Below are 22,017 nucleotides of genomic sequence, written 5' to 3' on the forward strand. Positions count from 1 at the left end.
CTGAGAAGAGGAAGAGTTTGACTTCTTCTTTGCCAATTTGAATGCCTTTAATGTCTTTTTGTTGTCTGATTGGTGAGGCTAGGACTTCCAGTACTATGTTGGATAGCAGTGGTGAGAGTGAACATCCCTGTCTTGTTCCTGATCTTAGGGGAAAGGCTCCCAGTGCTTCTCCATTGAGAATGATATTTGCTGTGGGCTTTTCATAGATGGTTTTTAAGATGTTGAGGAATGTTCCCTCTTTCCCTACACTCTGAAGAGTTTTTTTTTTTTTTTTAATTTTTATTTATTTATGATAGTCACAGAGAGAGAGAGAGAGGAAGAGACACAGGCAGAGGGAGAAGCAGGCTCCATGCACCGGGAGCCCTATGTGGGATTCGATCCCGGGTCTTCAGGATCGTGCCCTGGGCCAAAGGCAGGCGCCAAACCACTGCGCCACCCAGGAATCCCCTGAAGAGTTTTGATCAGGAATAGATGCTGTATTTTGTCAAATGCTTTCTGTGCATCTAATGAGAGGATCATATGGTTCTTGTTTTTTCTCTTGCTGATATGATGAATCACATTGATTGTTTTACGAGTGTTGAACCAGCCTTGCATCCCGGAGATAAATCCTACTTGGTCATGGTGAATAATCTTCTTAATGTATTGTTGTATCCTATTGGCTAGTGTCTTGTTGAGAATTTTTGTGGATTTTTAGATTTCATATATAAGGGTGATCATAACAGTATTTGTTCATCTTATCATGTCATTGAAAATGACATGATTTCTTTCCCTTTTTGGCTGAATAATATTCCATGTATATGTGTCTGTGGGTATGTATATCACATTTTTTATCCTTTCATCTTCTAATAGATACTTGGGTTGTTTCCATGTCTTGGCTATTGGAAATAATCAGTCTTGTCAGCCAGTCTGATTAGATCTTTCATTTTAATGTTTATTTGTCTCCTCCTTCCCATACTCAGTGCTGCTGCCCATATTAAGACCTTATCATTTCCTTGGTCTAATTTGAATAGTCTTCTGGTCTTCTAACTATCACTCTCACACATCTCTAGTTATCTTCCATTTTGCTCCTAACAGCATCATTCAAAATTGCAAGTCTGGCCATAATATTTCCAGTTTCAAAATTCTCCTGTTTGCATATTTGAGAAAAAACTTGTTAGCGTAAGCCCCTACCACTCTGGCCATCCAGGCATGTGTACTGCTGATACACCTGCTTGTGGTTTCAGTGCTGTATCAGGTCTTTCACACCCTTGCACTTGCTGCTTCCCTGTCTGCAATATCTTCCTCCCATTGGCTCACTTATCTTGGAAGAGTCAGCTCAGATGTCACCTCTTTTTATATTTAGCCCTTCTGGATTATTCCTTCCTCAGGAGGCTTGTCACTCACTCCTCTCTGCATCCATGAAACCTTGTAGGACTTCTTTTTTCCCAAATGGCTTTATTTTCCTTACATGGGCATCTCCTGCTATTTCAAAGGTAGGGACTATGTCTTACCTCATGTTTCTATCCCCAGCATTTGGGGAAAAAGTAAGAGTTCAGGATCAGCTTGTAAACATGGGCATTTTGGTCTGTCTTCTTAATAGAACAGTTTGAACTCCTGATGAGTGTTGCACTTTTGTGGCCATGTTCCTCTGACAAAGTCCTGTAGAATCTCACATTATATATAATTCCTGGGTAATTTCAAAAATTCTTAGTAGTAATAATTGGAAAGTTATTGTTTACAGGAAAATTGCCAGCATCACTGATGAAATACATTAGTCTTCTCTCTATCAGAAATTACTAGTTGAAGGTTTTTATTTGTGGAACAAGTGAATATATGTGAAATCTTTCTACTTTGTAAGTAGATTGAGAATAGATAGTGGGGAAATGTTCACATATTTTTTCTTCACCATCTCTTCAAATTGCTTAACATAATTATTATTTTCCATTAAACTTTGGCAAGAAAGGATTCTGAAAACTTTTCCTTTTTTTTTTTTTTTTTTTTGAGATGACCTTGTTCCAGTAGCGGCCAGTATTGGTATAACAGTCCTGTTGCTTTAGATAATTAATGTTTTGGAAATGGAATTGTAAGTAGCCCAATGAATTATACATCTAAGATTTAGAATTGGTTTTTCCTTTTAGTAATTATTTTGCTGTAGACACTGCATCTGCAATAGCCATTGCTCTGATGACGTTTGGCACTATGTATCCCATGAGCGTGTACAGTGGCAAAGTATTACTGCAGGTAAGGGTCTTCTTTTAATGCACGTCTTAATATTAGCCATGTTTTTCAACCAGATTATAAAGTTATATGTGCTCTTCTACCAGATAGTGAAATTTTTAGCAACTGGAGGCCCCCATCAGAAATAGTCAAAAATTTCTAGTCTGTATAGTAAGAACCAAATGAAATTCTGTTGGCCCATAAAATAGACACAGATCTTCCTGTATTTATAATAAAAGACAAAATCATAAACTAAAAATATTTTGCCTTTAATGTTTCAAGTGAAAAGTGTTACTTAGAAATTTTTTTTACATATTGATTTCCTCCCAATTATTGTGCTTTGTCTATTTTGTAATTTGATTGTGATTGTTTTCTTATTTCCTGTCATTGAATTAGTGAGATTTTGAAATTTCAAACTTAAAATTTAAAAGGCAGATTACTATGTATTTAAACAATAGGAATATCATAGACAAGTACCTGAATACAAAGATAGTTTCCCATTGATGAATGTATATGTAAGCACTGCTCTTCCTTATGTCTTACCCTCATGCCTTTTCTGAAACTTAGGAGTACTAGCTCTAGCTCCAGAGGCAGTAATAACAATAAGATAATAGTTGCATGTGCTAAGCCATATACAAAATATTTTTAGTTGATTGATTCTTCAGGGTTTGTTTGGGACTAGAGATAGAGCTTCTTTGTGTGATAAAAAATAAATATGGGCTGATTCTTAATGACCCACTAGTGGAGCCAACTGAAACCTCTCTTCCCTAAATCATATAGGGCACTTGTCAAAGCAAAGCTGATATAACCCGATTTTTTAGTTTTAGGAGCACTGTGCAAATGTTTCTTATCTCCACAGATTATTCATATTTTATTTTTATTTTTTCTCCAGACAACACCACCCCATGTTATTGGTCAGTTGGACAAACTTATCAGAGAGGTAAGGTGGAATAGTAAATAAAATCATTTTAATTATATGACAGCAGGAATTATAATAACAAAAGTACAAAAATTTGAGGAATTGCTCAGTCTGAAAGCTTAAAGTAAATGTAGAAGGGAAGATAATGGTCTAGCAACCACCCTACCAGCTATGTAAATGCTATGGTTTTTATGAGTCTGTATTCAAATCCAGGATTTTGATTAGTCAAAGGCCACTTTTACATGTTGATTCTTTCACCACGTAACATTGATCTGTGAGTTTAGATTTTGTATCGTATAAATATCCACCTCTTCACTAATGAAGGAATAGATAATTGAATTACTTGGATTTTGAAAGTATTTAAACTTAGTTGTTGTTATCACAAAGGCCACTTTTACCAATATAGTTGGCTCCTTGTCTCAGCTAATGAAGTTGTGTCATTGTACCAGTGGTCCATACACAATGTATCTGGTCTTGGAATTTCCTTTTGGCACACGTTCAAATAACATCTTGTTGTGCAGAAATTTGTTAAGAGGGAATACAGGGAAAGAAATGATAGAGAAGACCCCCCAAAATGGGGGAAAACCTAATACTCCAGGTGCTAGACATAAAATATATGACATACTGAGATAAAAAAAAAATACGACATTGAGATAAAAAAAAAAAAAAAAAGAACCATACACTGTTGAACAAGGTGATGCTGGGAGTAGGTGATACGGACCTGGTTCTGAAAGGAATGGGCCAGACAAGAAACAGAATCCAAGGCCTGTGACTCACCACTGAACAAGTAGAAATGATCTTTTGAGTGATCTGGGACATGTCTTGGCTAATGAGTATCCTCACACAGGGTCGGGCCATGTCATTTCTAGGCTTAGATTAAGTCTGCAATGTGACTGAATTGTTTTGAATGTGACAAATACAAGCAACCTTATTTCTTTGTTTTTGGTTAGGTCTCAACTTTGGATGGAGTTTTAGAAGTTCGAAATGAGCATTTTTGGACTCTAGGTTTTGGCACATTGGTATGTTCCCCATATGAATTTAGATCATTTAAAACATAGTTTAGAATTTTTAAAATTGAAAAAAGCATTTCCATAAATTTTTTTATAGAGCCTTTGATGACCATTTGTGTTCTATAGAGTCTAAAATGTAGATGGATTCAGTATCCTTTTTTTTTTATTTAAGATTTATGTATTTATTCATGAGAGACAGAGAAAGAGGCAGAGATATAGGCAGAGGGAGAAGCAGGCTTCCCACAGGGAGCCTGATGTGGAACTCGATCCCGGATCCCAGGATTATGCCCTGAGCCAAAGGCAGATGCTCAATTGCTGAGCCAGTATCAGTATCTAACTTCCTGGATTCAGTATCATAATTGAGATTAATTGAGGTATATTTCTCTTTTTTTTTTCCTTTCAAACTACTGTTAATGATCTTAATACTGGGTTGTCCACATAAGACAAATCTATAGTCACACATTACTGAATATGAAAATATTCGAAAAGTTAGGGACTCCTGGGTGACTCAGTGGTTGAGCATCTGACTTTGGCTCAGGGCATGATCCTGGAGTACTGGGATCTAGTCCCACATCAAGCTCCCTGCATGGAAACTGCTTCTTCCTCTCTCTGTCTCTCATGAATAAATAAAATATTTTAAAAGAAAAGAAAAGAAAATACGAAAAGTAAAAAGTACAGGTTTTTTTTTTTTTTAATTGCAGTTCTGCCTTTGGAGGTTTTGCTGATAAAGAGTTACGATAACACAACTTGCTTCAGCATAGAATTCTGTGTTTTTTTTTTTAAGATTTTATTTATTTATTCATAGAGACAGAGAGAGAGAGAGAGAAGCAGAGACACAGGCAGAAGGAGAAGCAGGCTCCATGCAAAGAGCCTGACGTGGGACTCAATCCAGGTCTCCAGGATCATGCCCTGGGCTGCAGGTGGCACTATACCGCTGCGCCACCAGGGCTGCCCTGAATTCTGTGTTATTTATGTTTATCTTAAAAATAAAACCAATTACTTTACTGGTAAAAATGAGTTTCTTTGAAAATAGCAGAGAATTGCAGTTTGGGACTAGCAAGCAACAGCAAAACCAGAGACAAGTCTGGAGAACGAGAGAGAACTGCTCTTTTATAGAGGAAAGGGGGAAGTGGAAAGCACTGTTGTAAATGAGAAATCCAGTGGAGGAAACTGGGAGTTCAAGTGTGGTGGCTCTCATTGTGCTGAGTTGTGGCAGTCTCTCATTGGCTGGACTGTTGCCGGAAAGAAAGCCTCCTTCCTCCTGCTGATGTGATAAAATAGTAACGAAAGTAGTATGGACTTGACCTCTCTTATGTTGAGTCTGCAGTTGACTAGGGGTAATGGGCCTGAGAGGCCCTCCCTCCTGGCCTCCTGACTTCATTTTAGTAAGATTTCCTTTTATTAATTTCACAAATCCACTTTGGACCTATTGTCAGAGAGACTGTTATGGTGTAGTTTCATTCCTGGAAACGTAATGCTGAAGAAAACACTGAAAAGTACTCAGAAAAAGCTTTTCTTTATCCCCATAAGCCTTTCATGTAGAGAAACCTGCTGTGACATTTCATTCATACTCATATATTTACTCCATAGAAAACAAAACTGTGCTGTTTATAATTTGCTCTTTTCACTTAATATGTCATGAACAGTTTTTCTGTGTCATTAAATGCTACTATTGTGGTCAAAATATTTTTTCTCTTAAATGCAACTTGATCTTTGCCTTTGGGCAAAAGTGGTTGTTTTTGCTTGTTTTTTTGTTTTTGTTTTTTTTAAGTTTAGGAATTTCATTAGAATATATCTTGGTGTTGGTCTTTCTGAATTAGTTACTCCAGGTGTGCAGTATATCCTTTCAAAAATGTGATTTCAAAAAAGTTTTGTTAACTTTCAGGAAAGTTTTATTTTGTTCTCTTGCTTTTATTATCTTCTTTAGGAACTCCTATTATAAGCTTGTTGGATCTTTACCTTTCTTCCATATTTGTTACTTTCTTTCAGTTTATTATCTCTTCCATTCCTTTGATTTTTAAAACTTTCCTTCTCTTCACCTTTTATTTCTCTTATAGTAGACCTGTATGTTTATTTGCTTTTGTATTCCTTCTAATTTGGTCTTAATTTCTGAAGTGATTGTTTTTTCTTGTATTTCTCACTGTCATCTCATTTCTGAGGTTTTCTTTTTTCTTTTTTCTTTTTTTTTTTAAGTAGACTCCACACCCAGAGTGGAGCCCAACACAGGGCTTGAACTCACGACCCTAAGATCAAGACCTGAGCTGAAATCAAGAGTCGGATGCTTAACCGACTGAGCCACCCAGGCGCTCCTCATTTCTGAGGTTTTCTAATGTTGATTTATATTGTGCTTGTTTCATGTCTTTTGGTTTGTTTTGAAAAAATAGGTGCATAGTTCTCATTCGTTTTGTAGGTAAATCTTTCTGGTGCTCTTTTTTTAATCTGTCCTTCTCTTTTTTTCTTATAATAACTTTGTCTGTGATTTGATTCAGTCCTTTTCTGTTGCCCCTTTTTATGTAAAATTGTTTTCCTAAACTTTAAAATAAGAAGTGGTTTAGGGTAGTGTGTTTGAGTTTATGGTTCTAAGGCTCCCTCTTCTGATGAGTCTGTGAAATGAAAATTTTTTCTTTCTCCTGGTTCTTTTCCTCCCATTTGTATCTGAAGTTCTTCATCTTTTGTTTCTACTGTGTTGCTCAATTTGGATTCATAGATTCAGATACACTTGTTTCTTCTTATTATGGGGCTCTGTGCTGGAAGAGAGCTTTGCTTGGTTACTTTGAAGAGCTCTCAGGGCTTTGGCTGCTCCAGCTCTTCTCTCTTATTGCAGACTCAGTCAGTGTATTCACCCACTATTGAAATGTGTAGAAGCCCTCCCAGTTTCCCAGCTGCCTTCTCAGATTTGCTGTCCTCGATTTCCATTAAGTACAGGTTAGCTGCTTTGAGGTTTTTAGGTCAGTCAGATATCCTGTCGCTTCCTCCTCCACAGATGCTGATACCTTGCAGGTTTTACACCTTGTGATTAGGGTTTCTTAAGGGAACCGTGCTCATCTATTTTTTTTTTTTTTTTATAGATGTTGTCCCTAGGTTTTTGGACTTCATGTCTTAGTTTCTCTGTTTTTCTGGGGACATTTGGGGCACTTCAAAAAAAGTGCCACTGTAAACTGCTATAGTTCAGGAATCCCAACATAATTTTTAATGACTGCAGTTTGATATTATATGAATATGCTATCATTTATTTAATCAGTCCCCAATAGACAAAGTGGTAGTCCATTTTTCCCATATAAACAAGCTGTGATGAACATTTTTTTAAAAGATTTTATTTATTTATTCATGAGAAACAGAGAGACCAAGAGGCAGAGACACAGGCAGAGGGTGAAGCAGGCTCCATGCAGGGAGCCAGATGTGGGACTAGATCCCTGGTCTCTAGGGTCACGCCCCAGGCCAAAGGCAGGTGCTGAACCACTGAGCCATCCAGGGATTCCCTGTGATGAACATTTTTGTGGAATAATCTTTGCATATACTTGTGATAATTCCTTAATATTAACTTTTAGAAGTGGCTTTTGTGAGTCAAAGATTATTCGTATTGAGGCAACTCTTGATCTCAAGGTTGTTGGTTCTAGTTCCACATTGGGTGTAGAGATTACCTAAGAATAAAATCTTTTTTAAAAAAGGGATATTTACATTTTTACAGGTTTTGATACAACCAATCACTTTCCAAAAATGGCTGTACCAATTCACATTCCTACAGGAATGTAGTTCGTTTTTTAAAAAAGATTTATTTCTTTTAGAGAAAGAGAGAGTGGGAGTGAGGGGCAGAGGAAGAGAGAGAGGGAGAGAAGAGAGGAGGAGAAAGAGTCCCAAGCAGACTCCATGCTAAGGGTAGAGCCCGACAAGGGACTCAATCTCACCTTCTGAGATCACAACCTGAGTCAAAACCAAGAGTCAGACACTCAACTGTGCCACCTAGGCACTCCCAAATGTCATTTTTAATCATTCTTTTAATTTTACCAATTATTTTTTTTTTAATTCACGAGAGAGAGAGAAGCAGAGGCATTGGCAGAGAGAGAAGCAAGCTTCCTATAGGGAGCCCAGTATGGGACTTGATCCCATGACCCCGGGATCACGACCAGAGTCAAAGGCAGATGCTCAACCTCTGAGCCACCCAGGCATCTCTGATTTTACCAATCTTAATGAAATAGTAGATAAGTGGGGTTTTTTTAGCTGGGTGGCTTATAAACAAAAAGAATAAAGTCATCCAGCTGTTCAGAATGTGATTATCTAACCCTGCACCCATGTAGTGACTAATTAAGACCAAGGACAAAATAAACCATGCTTCTGAGCTGCCAGGAATAGTTGTTACAGAAGCCATAAATTAATGCAAATACCATAGTCACATCAGATTCTGTTCAAGCTCCTGCACAGAAATGGTTTTCACTTTTTTTAATTGCTTTAATTTCCATAGCAGACTGAAAAAGGTTACAGTGTCTTTTATAGTTTTGTCTAATGATAACTAAGATGGCAGTGGCCAAGAAAGGGAGGAATCAAAGATGACTTCATTTCTAGACATGGCTTATCTTACATAAAAATAAACTAGAAGTCAACATGAAACATTATAGATATTTTTTCCATCTTAATGATTGACAGTCACTCACTACTGTTAAAGTCATAGATTCAGACACATTGTAACTAAACCAACTTCTTGGCTAATTTATGTGCAGTTTATTCTTTGTTATAATTTTTTCTCTTTTGAGAATCTGAGTTTATCTAGAAGTCAACATTGATTTTTATTTTTTTAAAGAGAAGGAGGGGTGGGGTAGGGAAGGGCAGAGGGAGAAGGAGAGAATCCTAAGCAGGCTTCATGCTCAGTGCAGAGCCTGATGTGAGGCTTGATCTCATGACCCTGAGATCATGACCTGAGCCAAAACTAAGAGTCGGACACTAACTGACTGAACCACCCAAGTGCCTGTCTGCTGGACATTTTATTTAATTTTATTTACTCTATACTTTTACTTTAGTGTTGTTATGGAAATAGTAACTGATTCTTAGAAAAATTAAAACTTGTAACTAATTCAAAGAGAAGAGAATAAAAACCTTTAATTCTACCATCTAGAGATAAGTGCTGTTACTCTTGGCTGTTTTTCTGTCCGTGTGTGTTTTAAACAAAATAGGATCATTGTTGTACCTACTATTTTACTGTTTACTTTAAAAAAACATAACGTATGATGTCTTTTCAATAAACAGACTTCTAGCCATCATTGTAATGCTTGGGGTTCTCTCTCCTCATAGTAACCCAGGCTTGAAACCTTCAGATCATCTTTGATTGTTAGTTGGTCCATCTCCCTCATCTCCTACATCCAGTTGGGTATCAGATCCCCGCTCATCTAACCCATGAAATAGCATGAATCCATCTTTCCCTCTCTGATCCCACTGTCTTTTTTCTGTCTCAGCTCTCTTCATTTCTGACCTAGACTGTGGCAGTCATTTCTTACCTAATTACCAGTCATTTATACCTATAATTTTTCTAAACTTTCATTATTTTACTTCTGATGGATTGCTGGTGTTAAAACTCCTTATCATGATTTTTAGAGTTCTCTATTAGCTTTTCTTTTAACCTTACTACCTGCTTATCTTTCTTTCTTTCTACATTCTTTCTTTCCTTGTTTCCTCTTTCCTTCTTTTTTGTTCTCTTTCATTCTTTTTCTGCCACCTGAAATATTTGTACTTTTTTATATATTAGTAAAATTGCTTATCCTTGTCCAAACATGCCATGCATTTTAATTGCTATTCCTTCACCTTAGAATGCCTGTCTCCACCTTTTGAAATTGCATTTAACCATCAACCCTAGATCAAATCCCATCTTTTGAAGTCTTTCTCAGTTTGAATAAGTAGCTACCTTTTCTGTCCTTCCATTGCATTTTCTCCATACTGTATATTCTGCATTAGGTTGTAACATGCCTGTCTTCCTCCTACATATATTTCTCTTTTTTTTATATTTTAAAAAGTCACGTTTTATTTAAAAGAATCACAAAGAACTTCATTAACTCTTCATGTTGATAATCCCTACTGAGTAGTCTTTAAGGAATATCAAAACATTATATCTCTTGTTGTAAAGAAGGTACCAGGTACAGTTATAACCAAATGTTTATTTCTAATGGAATTTTCAGTGGTATAATTTTAAGGATCTCTTTCCTATGATTTTGCCCTTTTTTTTAGGCTGGATCAGTGCATGTAAGAATTCGACGAGACGCAAATGAACAAATGGTTCTTGCTCATGTGACCAATAGGCTGTACACTCTGGTGTCTACTTTGACTGTACAAATTTTCAAGGATGATTGGATTAGACCTGCCTTACTGTCTGGGCCTGTTGCAGCCAACGTCCTAAACTTTTCAGATCATCACATAATTCCAATGCCTCCTTTAAAGAGTACTGATGATTCAAACCCTGTCACATCAACTCCAAATAAACCTAGTAGTCCACCTCCAGAATTTTCCTTTAACACCCCTGGAAAAAACGTGAACCCAGTTATTCTGCTAAACACCCAAACAAGACCTTATGGTTTGGGTCTTAATCATGGACACACACCTTATAGTAGCATACTTAATCAAGGACTTGGAGTTCCAGGAATTGGAGCAAGCCAAGGACTCAGGACTGGTTTTACAAATATGCCAAGTAGATATGGAACTAACAATAGAATTGGACAACCAAGACCATGATGTACTGTACTTTAATTTATTTTTATGAGGAATATTGACTCCTTGACTTCCAATTTATTTAGTAATCCAACTGTGCATTGACTGTTCAATCATTTACTCTAAATGTTAGAGAGTAGTAAGGTTTGTTCACATTACATGAAACCGATGAAACTATATTTTTGTAAAATGTATTTGGGGCTGTGAGAACCTTCTAAATGTTGTAGGGTTAAATAGGCTTCCTATAGAAAGCGTGTTTCTCTAAATTTGAATTTTGCTATTTTTGGTTTTGTAGTTGACTGCAGTTTGATAGACATTATCTTTACAATAAGAGAACCACTTGATGGAGCAGATCTGTCACATAATTAAAAGTATAATATTTTCTTCAGTGAAATTTATAAACATGCTTCTTGAATAATGATATACATTTTAGGAAAGGAAAAAAATGTCCATTCCAAAAGTAAAAGTCTCTTTTATAGCGTATCCAAACTTAATTGCTACATTTTTCTTTGAGGTCCTCCTGATTTATGTCTTGCAAAAGAAAAGCAGATTTTTTTATCAGAAATTTTAGAACATATTCTACTATCTAGCATAATTTGAAAATTTAAATTATCCATTTTTTTTATAGTTTCTCTCATTAAAATATTTCAGTACATTTATAAATAGTCCGTGGTTCTCAAAGTGTTATTTTGGTTAAATGAATACCAAATCCTTTGGTAATGTGAACTGAAGGAATCCCAGTTTTCTGTCTTACATTTAATCAAATACTGACATAATAAGCAGAAAACATCAAAAACCCAAATACTGACATAATGATGAAATTTATCTTTTTTTGTGACCTTTTCATTGGTTGACTTTTTAATAACAAATAAAATATATAAAATATATGATAAAATATATGGAATTCCATGCATAGTATAGGAATTGTATCTTTTCAAAGTTGCATAAACAAATTGAGTTTACATTATATAATTTTACCAAAACATAATAGACCCTAGATTATAAAATACAGTATTGTTAGATGTATGACAGGCAGTTTCTAATTTATTTTGTTTTGCTTTGTCCAAATCATAAATTGTTAACTGTGATGAAGTGTGAGAATCATATGGATTATTTTATTTTTTTATTATCTTCCAAATGCAAATGTTAAGGACTTGCCAACATGGCCAGTATTACTTATAAAAAGTATCACAAGCAGCAAATTACAAAAATTACCTGAATTTGTTTTGTTTTGTTTTTATTATGAGTTTTATAATTAGAATTTTAAAAAAGGAATTTTGAGAGTGCATTCAGCTTTTCTGGAACCTAGTACTCCTGGAGATTTGTGACTTTTCCAGCCATCAGCTGACTATGTAGAAAAAGATTTTTGTTTTTGAAGAATTTGTAAGTTTCTTCAGTAAACTCATCCTTTTTTAAATATGAGCAACACTTCCAAGTCCAATTTCATAGTGGAATCACAAACATCCAAGAAGCCACCTCTGTCAAGCAGAATTCTAGTCATCCTGTAATAAGTGACCATGTCCCAACTTTTGCATGGTGAGGAGTTGGTCATTGTCTTTAACATCTGCAACCCTGTTCAGGCATTTGACCTGTTGAAGAAAGAGAGCACATACTACTTTGACTGCTGGGGAAAATGAAACTTCGTAAAATGTAATAAGGAAACCAGTTCCTTGTCCTTTGTCTTATGTTCTCCAATGTTAGTATACCTATTATTGGTCTACTATTACAGGGTGATTTTTCCTCCATTGACCTCATCCAAGTGGGTCATGTATGAAATGTGAAGAACTGCCATGTACCAAGTCTGTGCTGCCACCCTTTGCATGTCTTTTCCATTCTCATGGGATTTTTAAAGTGTGCAGGTACTGAAAACAATTCTGCATGAGGTTAAATGCCTATTTCCTCAACACCTATTCAGAGGCAACACCTGTGTAGTTGTCCCACCAAAGGTGCTTTGATACTCGCCTACACTATTTAAGAAATTTCCTGTGGGTTTGAAAAGAATTGGCTCTACTTGCTGAAATTCACTGATGCCAACTGCTGTGAGTGACATTGGTCCATGCATTATTATATAAGAAAGTCTTATTTGCCGGGCTCTGGCCAGCATCTGGATATGAAAACAAGAAACTTGACCAACATAGGCTTATGCTTATAGGGCAGTAGTCTTACAAGTAAATCTTGCCACAGAGTCACTTGAAGCTAAACAAAGAAGAAAGTGTGAATTGAATATTTGGCCCATGGCTTGTGATTAGGAGCAAGTTTTCATGGAGTGCGATTAACCCTTTCTGAGAAAACACCGTACTCTAACATACTGTAATGGAAAAAACACTGGACTAGAAGTCAAGAATTTTGGATTCTGAGCCTGATGCTGCCACTATGTAAGTAGTTTTGTTACCATGGGCAAGTCACTTAACTCCTCTGAGCTTTATCATCTGTAAAGTTAGGGTGGGGAATGAACTAGTTGATCTGTAAATAATTAGCTCTATAATTTTATGACTAAATCTACAGATTATGCCCATTTGCTAAACAACATTGTGCACGGAATGTCCTTTCAGTGACTACCTCAGCATACAGGCCAAGTGTTACCTACACCAACACCCAAGCCATTAATTTGAGGTGCCAGGAGAATAGAAGGTGAACTGCAGGCTAACACCATTTAAGTTTTTGTTTATTTCAGACTTGCCTTGACTTAAATCTGTTAAAATTAAGCAGATTTTTCTTAGACTTCTTTCTTTGTGGGGAAGGATTATTTTGTGGGGTGTTGGAGAAAAGTTTAGGACAGGGTGCCCTTATCTTCCTAGGGTACAAAAGAATCAGTTACATTTTTCTTTCTTCCTTAATCTCTGAACATACGGTTGGAATTACATACATGTATCAGCAAATGGAGAGGTCCTGAATTTCAAGCCTCTGATTTAGCTGCTCGTAAACTGCCAATTTTTTGCTTGACTATAGTATGCTGATCTTTTTGGGAGTCTAATCTGCTTCTTATATAAGGAAATGCTTTTTACATTCCAGATTGTTTAAATCACACTGTTTGAATAAAGAACATACATGGAGTTTTCTGATCCTAAATAATTTTGGCTTGTTTCTTTATTCAATAGCTATTTATTGGTCATTTAATTTAATTTAATTCAGGAAATACTTGGTACATGCCAGGCACTAAGTAAATGTGCATACAATATATCAATTTTTGTGACCTATTCTTGAAACCAAGGGGAACACAAGGATAAATAAAAAGTCCTGTCAAGTACCTGGTAATCATACTTGTGATGAGACAGAAATACTGCACATGTCATCAAATGAAATTCCCTCCTGCTTCCTCCTCTTCTTTGGTCTCATTTTCCTGACATCCTTCTCCTTTTTTTTTTTTTTTTTTAATTATGAAACTAAGAAAGTAAATTTCCATGGAATTGGCCAGTTACAAAGGTCATGATGTCACATGTCATCCTGATATCAGGAAGGGAAGAGAAAATTTGGAAAGGGCAAATTAGGCAGACACTGTTGAGAAGGATAATTTTTAGGTTATATAATGGATTGCCACATACTTTCAGACTCTTGCACTGGATAAGCAAAGATTCTTGGGTAACTAGGTTGAAAGTAATGGGGTCCCCAGAGCATTCACGGCTCAGGATGGCCTTTATTTAAGTTACTATTTAAAAACACCTTAATAGGGATCCCTGAGTGGCGCAGCGGTTTGGCGCCTGCCTTTGGCCCAGGGCGCGATCCTGGAGACCCGGGATCGAATCCCACGTCGGGCTCCCGGTGCATGGAGCCTGCTTCTCCCTCTGCCTGTGTCTCTGCCTCTCTTTCTCTCTGTAACTATCATAAATAAATAAAAATTAAAAAAATAAAAACACCTTAATAACACTAATAACATCATCATCAAACTGCTACCCAACAAGCCTACCTTTTTGCAAAAAGTTAACTTCAACCACACATGGCTAAGTTTCCTGACTAATGCTGCAGCAGGCAAAAATCTTGTAGTACTGAAGTGAAAAAAAAAAAAAAAAACTAATTGCTTGAGATTCTGAAGTATATTAATGAAGGCAAGCCATCCGTCACTGCTCACACAATTTCCCACCAAATCCAACTGCTGGAAATTTTTCAGAGGATTCTTTTCAAAAAATGCACGTGGGTGAAAAAGTAGAAGTAAGTATGTTAGTTGGAAGTGAAACAGTTCTTTAATAGAAATGGCTATGTTTGGACCAGTGCTTTGCTGCAGAAAGAAATTAGAATTCTCTATTGGTAGGGCATCGATTATGAATGAATCTGCTTCATTATATTTACAAGTTATATTTTTCCTAAAGTGTAAGGAAATCTGATAGATAGTAATTATTAGCAGTATAGCAAACCAATATAAATGAATTAAATATTTTTTCACTTTTCTTGATTCTTCCAGGTAATGGAAGACTGCTTTAAAATTGAGATGTAAAAAAAAAAATAAAAATAAAAATAAAATTGAGATGTAAGATGGTAGTAAATATTTGTCTCAGTTCTTCAAAACTGGAGTCAGACTGCATCAATCTTAGGTCATTGCCTCTTCTTGAGAAGCAAACACTATCTATTGTTTCTTGGGTATGGAGTGTTCCTAACCTTAAACTTGAGTAAGCGAGCCTCTTTCAGTATCTCAAGACTTGGGTTTTGGAGGTTGTCTTTTTTAATGCTCCCTAATGGAACTTCCTCCATTCCTTACAGAATAGGGCACCTCCTTCAAAGGGAAGGTGGATATTCTAGGCATGAAGTCCAAGATAATAGCCTAAGAAATGGAGGAGTCGGAGAAGTAGGTTTCTGGGTCTGAAAGCTTGCACGGCGCAACACCCACCTGCCTGGACTGCTCACCTCTGAACTGTTAAGAGGGAACCAAAATTCTGTCTTCTGTTAGCCATGGTATAGGTGGGTCTCTTGTTAAACCAGCTTAAGCCTGTGCCCACCCTAACTCATACTGGGCCTTACTTTCTCCTCTCTTCCTCCTTCCCTAAAGTAACCTGTCTTTATTCCCTGTAAGCAGCTTTCTCACTGCTCTCTTGGACCTCATGTTCATGTCCTTTCAGCCTCCGCCTCTTTTCCATTTGCTTCCCAGTATGGCCTGCACTCAGCCAAAAATGCTGGTTGCCACTTCTCATGTCTGTATGAAAGGCTTCTTCCCTAAAGGACAGCTTTTCTCCTTCTCTCCTAGCAGCAGGTTTTACCACCTCAATGGAATCTAACAATTTAAAGCTGGAATGGGGGAAGCCTGAGTGGCTCAGTGGGTTGAGCATCAGCCTTGGGCTCAGGTTGTGATCCCGGGGTCCTGTAATCAATCCCACATCAAGCTCCTTGCAGAGAGCCTGCTTCTCACTCTACCTATATCTCTGCCTCTCTCTGTGTGTCTCTCATGAATAAATAAGTAAAATCTTTAATAAATAAAGCTGGAATCTTTTCCTAAGCACTGCAATGACCAGGATATGAGGGTTCTAATTTGTCCAAGTCCTTGTTAACACTTATTATCTGTCCTTTTTATCATAAACATCCCTAGTGGGTGGGAAGAGGGGTTTCACCGTGGCTTTGATTTGCATTTCCCTGATGGCTAATGATTTTGAGCATCCTTCCTGGCTTATTGATGGTTTTTACATATTCTTTTTTTTTTTTACAGGTGATTTTTAAATTTTTTATTTAAATTTAATTAATGTATAATTTAAATAAATTTAATTAACGCATATTAATTTAAGTAAATTAACGTATGGTTATTAATTTCAGAGATAGAGTTCAGTGATTCGTCAGTCTTATATAACATCCAGTGCTCATTACATCATGTGCCCTCCTCAATGTCCATCACCCAGTTACCGTATCCTCCCACCCTTCTCCCCTCCATCAACTCTCAGTTTGTTTCCTATAGTTGTCTTATGGTTTATATATATTTTTGAAGAAATATCTATTCATAAATTTAAAAAATGTCTATTCAGATCCTTTGCCTGTTTTAAAAGTTGAGTTATTTATCTTTTTATCAGTGAGTTGTAAGAGTTCTTTATATATTCTAGACAGTAGTCCTTTATGAGATACATGATTTGCCATCATGTAAAGTTCTGCCATTCTGTGGGTTCTTTTTTCACTTTCTTGATGATGCCCTTTAAAGTACAACAGTTTGTAATCTTGAAGTCCAATTTATTTTTTTCTTTTCTTACTTGTGTTTGCTTGTTATACATATCTAACTTTGCCTAACCTGAAGTCATGAAGATTTACTCCTAGATTTTCTTCAATATATTTTATAATTTCAGCTGTTACATTTGGATCTTTTTTTTTTTTTTTTTTTTTATGATAGGCACACAGTGAGAGAGAGAGAGAGAGGCAGAGACATAGGCAGAGGGAGAAGCAGGCTCCATGCACCAGGAGCCCTACGTGGGATTCGATGCCGGGTCTCCAGGATCGCGCCCTGGGCCAAAGGCAGGCGCTAAACCGCTGCGCCACCCAGGGATCCCCACATTTGGATCTTTGATGCATTTATATTTTAGATTTTTTTTTTTTAAGAGAGAGAGTGAGAGCATGAGCAGGGGGAAGGACAGAGAGAGGGGGAGAGAAGCAGACTCCCTGCTGAAGGCAGAGCTTGATGTAGTGCTCTATCTCAGGACTCTGAGATTATGACCTGAGTCAAAAGCAAGAGTTGGACACTTGACCACCCAAGTGCCACTAGATCTTTGATGCATTTTTTTAATTATTTTTTTATTGGAGTTCGATTTGCCAACATATAGCATAACACCCAGTGCTCATCCCGTCAAGTGCTCCCCTCAGTGCCCGTCACCCAGTCACCCCATCCCCCCACCCACCTCCCCTTCCACTACCCCTTGTTCATTTCCCAGAGTTAGGAGTCTCTCATGTTCTGTCATCCTCACTGATATTTCCCACTCATTTTCACTCCTTTCCCCTATAATCCCTTTCAGTACTTTTTATATTCCCCAAATGAATGAGACCATATAATGACTGTCCTTCTCCGATTGACTTACTTCACTAAGCATAATACCTTCCAGTTCCATCCATGTTAACCAAATGGTGGATATTCGTTGTTTCCAATGGCTGAGTAATACTCCATTGTATACATAAACCACATCTTCTTTATCCATTCATCTTTCGATGGACACCGAGGCTCCTTCCACAGTTTGGCTATTGTGGACATTGCTGCTATAAACATCGGGGTGCAGCTGTCCCGGTGATTCACTGCATCAGTGTTTTTGGGGTAAATCCCCAGCAGTGCAATTCCTGGGTCATAGGGCAGCTCTATTTTTAACTCTTTGAGGAACCTCCACACAGTTTTCCTGAGTGGCTGCACCAGTTCACATTCCCACCAATAGTGCAAGAGGGCTCCCCTTTCTCCACATCCTCTCCAACATTTGTTGTTTCCTGTCTTGTTACTTTTCACCATTCTCACTGGTGTGAGGTGGTATCTCATTGTGGTTTTGATTTGTATTTCCCTGATGGCAAGTGATGCGGAGCATTTTCTCATGTGCTTGCTTGTTGGCTATGTCTTTGACTTCTTTGGTGAAAATTCTATATCCTTTGCCCATTTCATGATTGGATTGTTTGTTTCTTTGCTATTGAGTTTAATAAGTTCTTTATAGATCTTGGATACTAGCCCTTTATCTGATATGTCATTTGCAGGTATCTTCTCCCATTCTGTAGGTTGTCTTTTAGTTTTGTTGATTGTTTCTTTTTTTTTTTTTGTAAAGATTTTATTTATTTATTCATGAGAGACACAGAGAGAGAGAGATGCATAGACACAGGCAGAGGGAGATGCAGGCTCCATGCAGGGAGCCGGACGTGGGACTCAATCCCAGGTCTCCAGGATCACACTCCGGGCTGCAGGTGGCGCTAAACCGCTGTGCCACCGGGGCTGCCCTTGTTGACTGTTTCTTTGCTGTGCAGAAACTTTTTATCTTAAGTCCCAATAGTATTTTTTTTAAATTTTTTTTTTAAATTTTTATTTATTTATGATAGTCACACAGAGAGAGAGAGAAGCAGAGACATAGGCAGAGGGAGAAGCAGGCTCCATGCACCGGGAGCCCGACATGGGATTCGATCCTGGGTCTCCAGGATCACGCCCCGGGCCAAAGGCAGGCGCTAAACCGCTGCGCCACCCAGGGATCCCTCCCAATAGTATTTTTGCTTTTGTTTCCCTAACCTTCATAGATGTATCTTGCAAGAAGTTGCTGTGACCAAGTTCAAAAAGGGTGTTGCCTGTGTTCTCTTCCAGGATTTTGATGGATTCTTGTCTCACATTTAGATCTTTCATCCATTCTGAGTTTATCTTTGTGTATGGTGCAAGAGAGTGGTCTAGTTTCATTCTTCTGCATGTGGCTGTCCAATTTTCCCAGAACCACTTATTGAAGAGACTGTCCTTTTTCCAGTGGATAGTCTTTCCTGCTTTGTCGAATATTAGTTGACCATACAGTTGAGGGTCCATTTCTGGATTCTCTATTCTGTTCCATTGATCTATGTGTCTGCTTTTGTGCCAGTACCATACTGTCTTGATGATCACAGCTTTGTGAACCTAAAATTTGGCATTGTGATGCCCCCAGCTCTGGTTTTCTTTTTTAATATTCCCCTGGCTATTCGGGGTTGCATTTTGAGTTAACTTTTTTTTATGATATGAGGTAGGGGTCCAAAATCATTCTCTTGCATGTGGTTATTCAATGGATATATCTACCCTTATTCCAGCACCGTACAGGCTTGATTACTGTAGTTTTGTAGTAAGTTTTGAAATTGGGAGTAGTATGTTCTTCAGCTTTATTCTTATATTTTTTTAAGAATGTTTTAGCTATTCTGGGTTCCTTGAATTTCCACATGAATTTTACGATTAGCTTGTCAATTTCTACAAAGAAGTCAGTTGCAATTTTGTTAGGGATTACACTGAATCTGTAGATCAATTTGGGGAGTTATTGCCATCTTAACAGTATTAAGTCATCCAGTCCATGACTACAGAATGTCTTTCAGTTGACCTCTTGTTCAGAGTGGGGTCTGCCAGGGTTTCTATTGTAAATTTGTAATTTTTCCTTTTTTAATTGATAAATATCATGGGTGAGATACTAATATTCTTCTTCAAGAAGAAACTTGAAGTTTTACCCACTGATTTTAGCATCCACTGGTTGATCTTGCCTGTAACAATTATAACTTGGAGGTTTGTCTAATGGTGAAACTAGCCAAAAAATACATATTGGGTTAGTTTTTTTCTTTATAGAAAAAAGTTGAATTATATCTTCAATTTATATTATATTTATAGAATATTTAGATTTTCTCCTAATTCCTTTTTTCTTTTCTTTATTTTTTTAAGATTTTATTTATTGAGAGAGAGAGCAAATGAGAGAGAACACTAGCCAAGGTCGGGCAGAGGGAGAGAAACAGATGCCCCACAGAGCAGGGAGCCCAATGCCGACCTCAATCCCAGGACCCTGGGATGGGATCATGACCTGAGCCAAAGGCAGACACTTAACTGACTGAGCCACCCAACCGCCTCAATTTTCTCCTAGTTCTTTTTTTTTTTTTTTTTTTAAGATTTTATTTTTTCATGAGATACACAGAAAGGCAGACACACAGGCAGAAGGAGGAAAAGCAGGCTCCATGCAAGGAGCCCGATGAGGGACTCAGTCCCGGGACCCTGGGATCATACCCCGAGCCAAAGGCAGACGCTCAACCACTGAGCCACCCAGGCATCCCAGTTTTCTCCTAATTCTTGAATCAGTTTGGGAAATTAACTTTTCTAAAAACATGTCTGTTTCAAATTTGTTGGTATCACAATTGATGGATTTCCATATCTTTTAAATTTCTGATTAATCAGGGGGTCCCTGGGTGGTTCAGCAGTTTAGCGCCTGCCTTCAGCCCAGGGCGTGATCCTGGAGTCCTGGGATCAAGTCCCACATTGGGCTCCCTGCATGGAGCCTGCTTCTCTCTCTGCCGGTGTCTCTGCCTCTCTCTCTTTCTCTCTCTCTCTCTGTGTCTCATGAATAAATAAAATCTTTTTAAAAATTAAATAAAGTTCTGATTAATCTATAATATAACTTTTTTGCTTTTGATTTTTTAGAAAAGATTTATTTACTTTAGATAGAGAGCAAGTAGAAGGGGTGGAGGGAGAGTCTCAAGCAGACTCTGTGCTGAGCTCAGAGCCCAACACAGATTTGATCCATAACCCTAAGATCACGACCTAAGCTGAATCTGAGTCAGATGCCTAGCCAACTGTACCACCCAGGCACCCGTCTTTGATATTTTTAAACAAACTATTTTTCTTATAAAAACAGTTTTAGATTTATAGAAAAATTGCAAACATAGTACACAGAGTTCCCATACACTCCATACTTAGCTTCTCCTATTAACATATTACATTAGCACGACATATTCATTGCAATTAATCAGTATTGATTGATACCTTATTAACTTTTTTAAAAAAAGATTTATTTATTTATTCATGAGAGACACAGACTGAGAGGGAGAGGCAGAGACATAGGCAGAGGGAGAAGCAGGCTCCTCACAGGGAGCCCAATGCAGGACTTGATCCCCAATCCCGGGATCATGACCTGAGCCAAAAGCAGGTGCCCAACCGCTGAGCCACCCAGGCATCTGATACCTTATTAACTTAACTCTGTACTGTATTGAGATTTCTGTAGTTTTTACTAGTGTTCTTTTTCTGTTTTAGGATCCCATCTGAGATACCACAATACATTTCATCATCATGTCTCCTTATATTCCCCCTCTTGCGACAATTTCTCAGATTCTCCTTGTTTTTTATTACCTTGACAGTTTTGAGGACTACTGGTCAGGTATTTTGTAGGATTTGTCTGGTGTTTTTGTCATGGTTAGATTGTGGTTTTGAAATTGGGAGAGGAAGATCACAGATGTATAAAGTGTCATTTTTATTATATGTCCAGGGTACATACTATCAACATCATCTGTGCCTGCTAACGTTGACCTTGATCACCTGGCTAAGGTGGTGTTCAGTTTATCTTTGTAAAGTCACTCTCTCCTCTTTCTGTACTACCACCGAGGAAGTCACTGTGTGCAGTCTACACTTAGGTAGTGGGAGGTATGCTCTACTTTCTTGTGGGCAAACTTATCTATATAATTATTTGTGGCTCTGCGTGGGAGATTTATCTCCACCACCATTTTCTCATTTATTCAATAATAATCAGTATGGATTCATGGATAATTCTTTTATGCTTTGGGATATAATCCAATGCAGCTTTATTAATT

At 37.5% G+C, this 22,017-nt stretch overlaps 2 protein-coding genes across 5 annotated transcripts in view; one reads left to right on the forward strand and one right to left on the reverse strand.

Annotated features, from left to right (window-relative positions):
* Positions 1-13,881, forward strand: part of SLC30A6 (solute carrier family 30 member 6) — a 42,431-nt gene extending 28,550 nt beyond the window's left edge. For all 4 annotated transcript variants that reach the window (XM_038561212.1, XM_038561213.1, XM_038561214.1 and 1 more), the window contains 4 exons: positions 2,118-2,220; positions 3,089-3,136; positions 4,066-4,134; positions 10,336-13,881. In XM_038561212.1, the coding sequence (XP_038417140.1) occupies positions 2,118-2,220; positions 3,089-3,136; positions 4,066-4,134; positions 10,336-10,836 (721 nt within the window). In that variant the 3' untranslated portion in view covers positions 10,837-13,881. The remainder of the gene's footprint in view (positions 1-2,117; positions 2,221-3,088; positions 3,137-4,065; positions 4,135-10,335) is intronic.
* Positions 12,306-22,017, reverse strand: part of NLRC4 (NLR family CARD domain containing 4) — a 28,394-nt gene continuing 18,682 nt past the window's right edge. Inside the window, 3 exon segments of the mRNA XM_038562400.1 lie at positions 12,306-12,401; positions 14,667-14,725; positions 14,728-14,940. Coding sequence (XP_038418328.1) covers positions 12,306-12,401; positions 14,667-14,725; positions 14,728-14,940 — 368 coding nt within the window.

The sequence above is a fragment of the Canis lupus genome, chromosome 17 (assembly GCF_011100685.1).
Source record: "Canis lupus familiaris isolate Mischka breed German Shepherd chromosome 17, alternate assembly UU_Cfam_GSD_1.0, whole genome shotgun sequence".
Classification (NCBI taxonomy): Eukaryota; Metazoa; Chordata; class Mammalia; order Carnivora; family Canidae; genus Canis; species Canis lupus.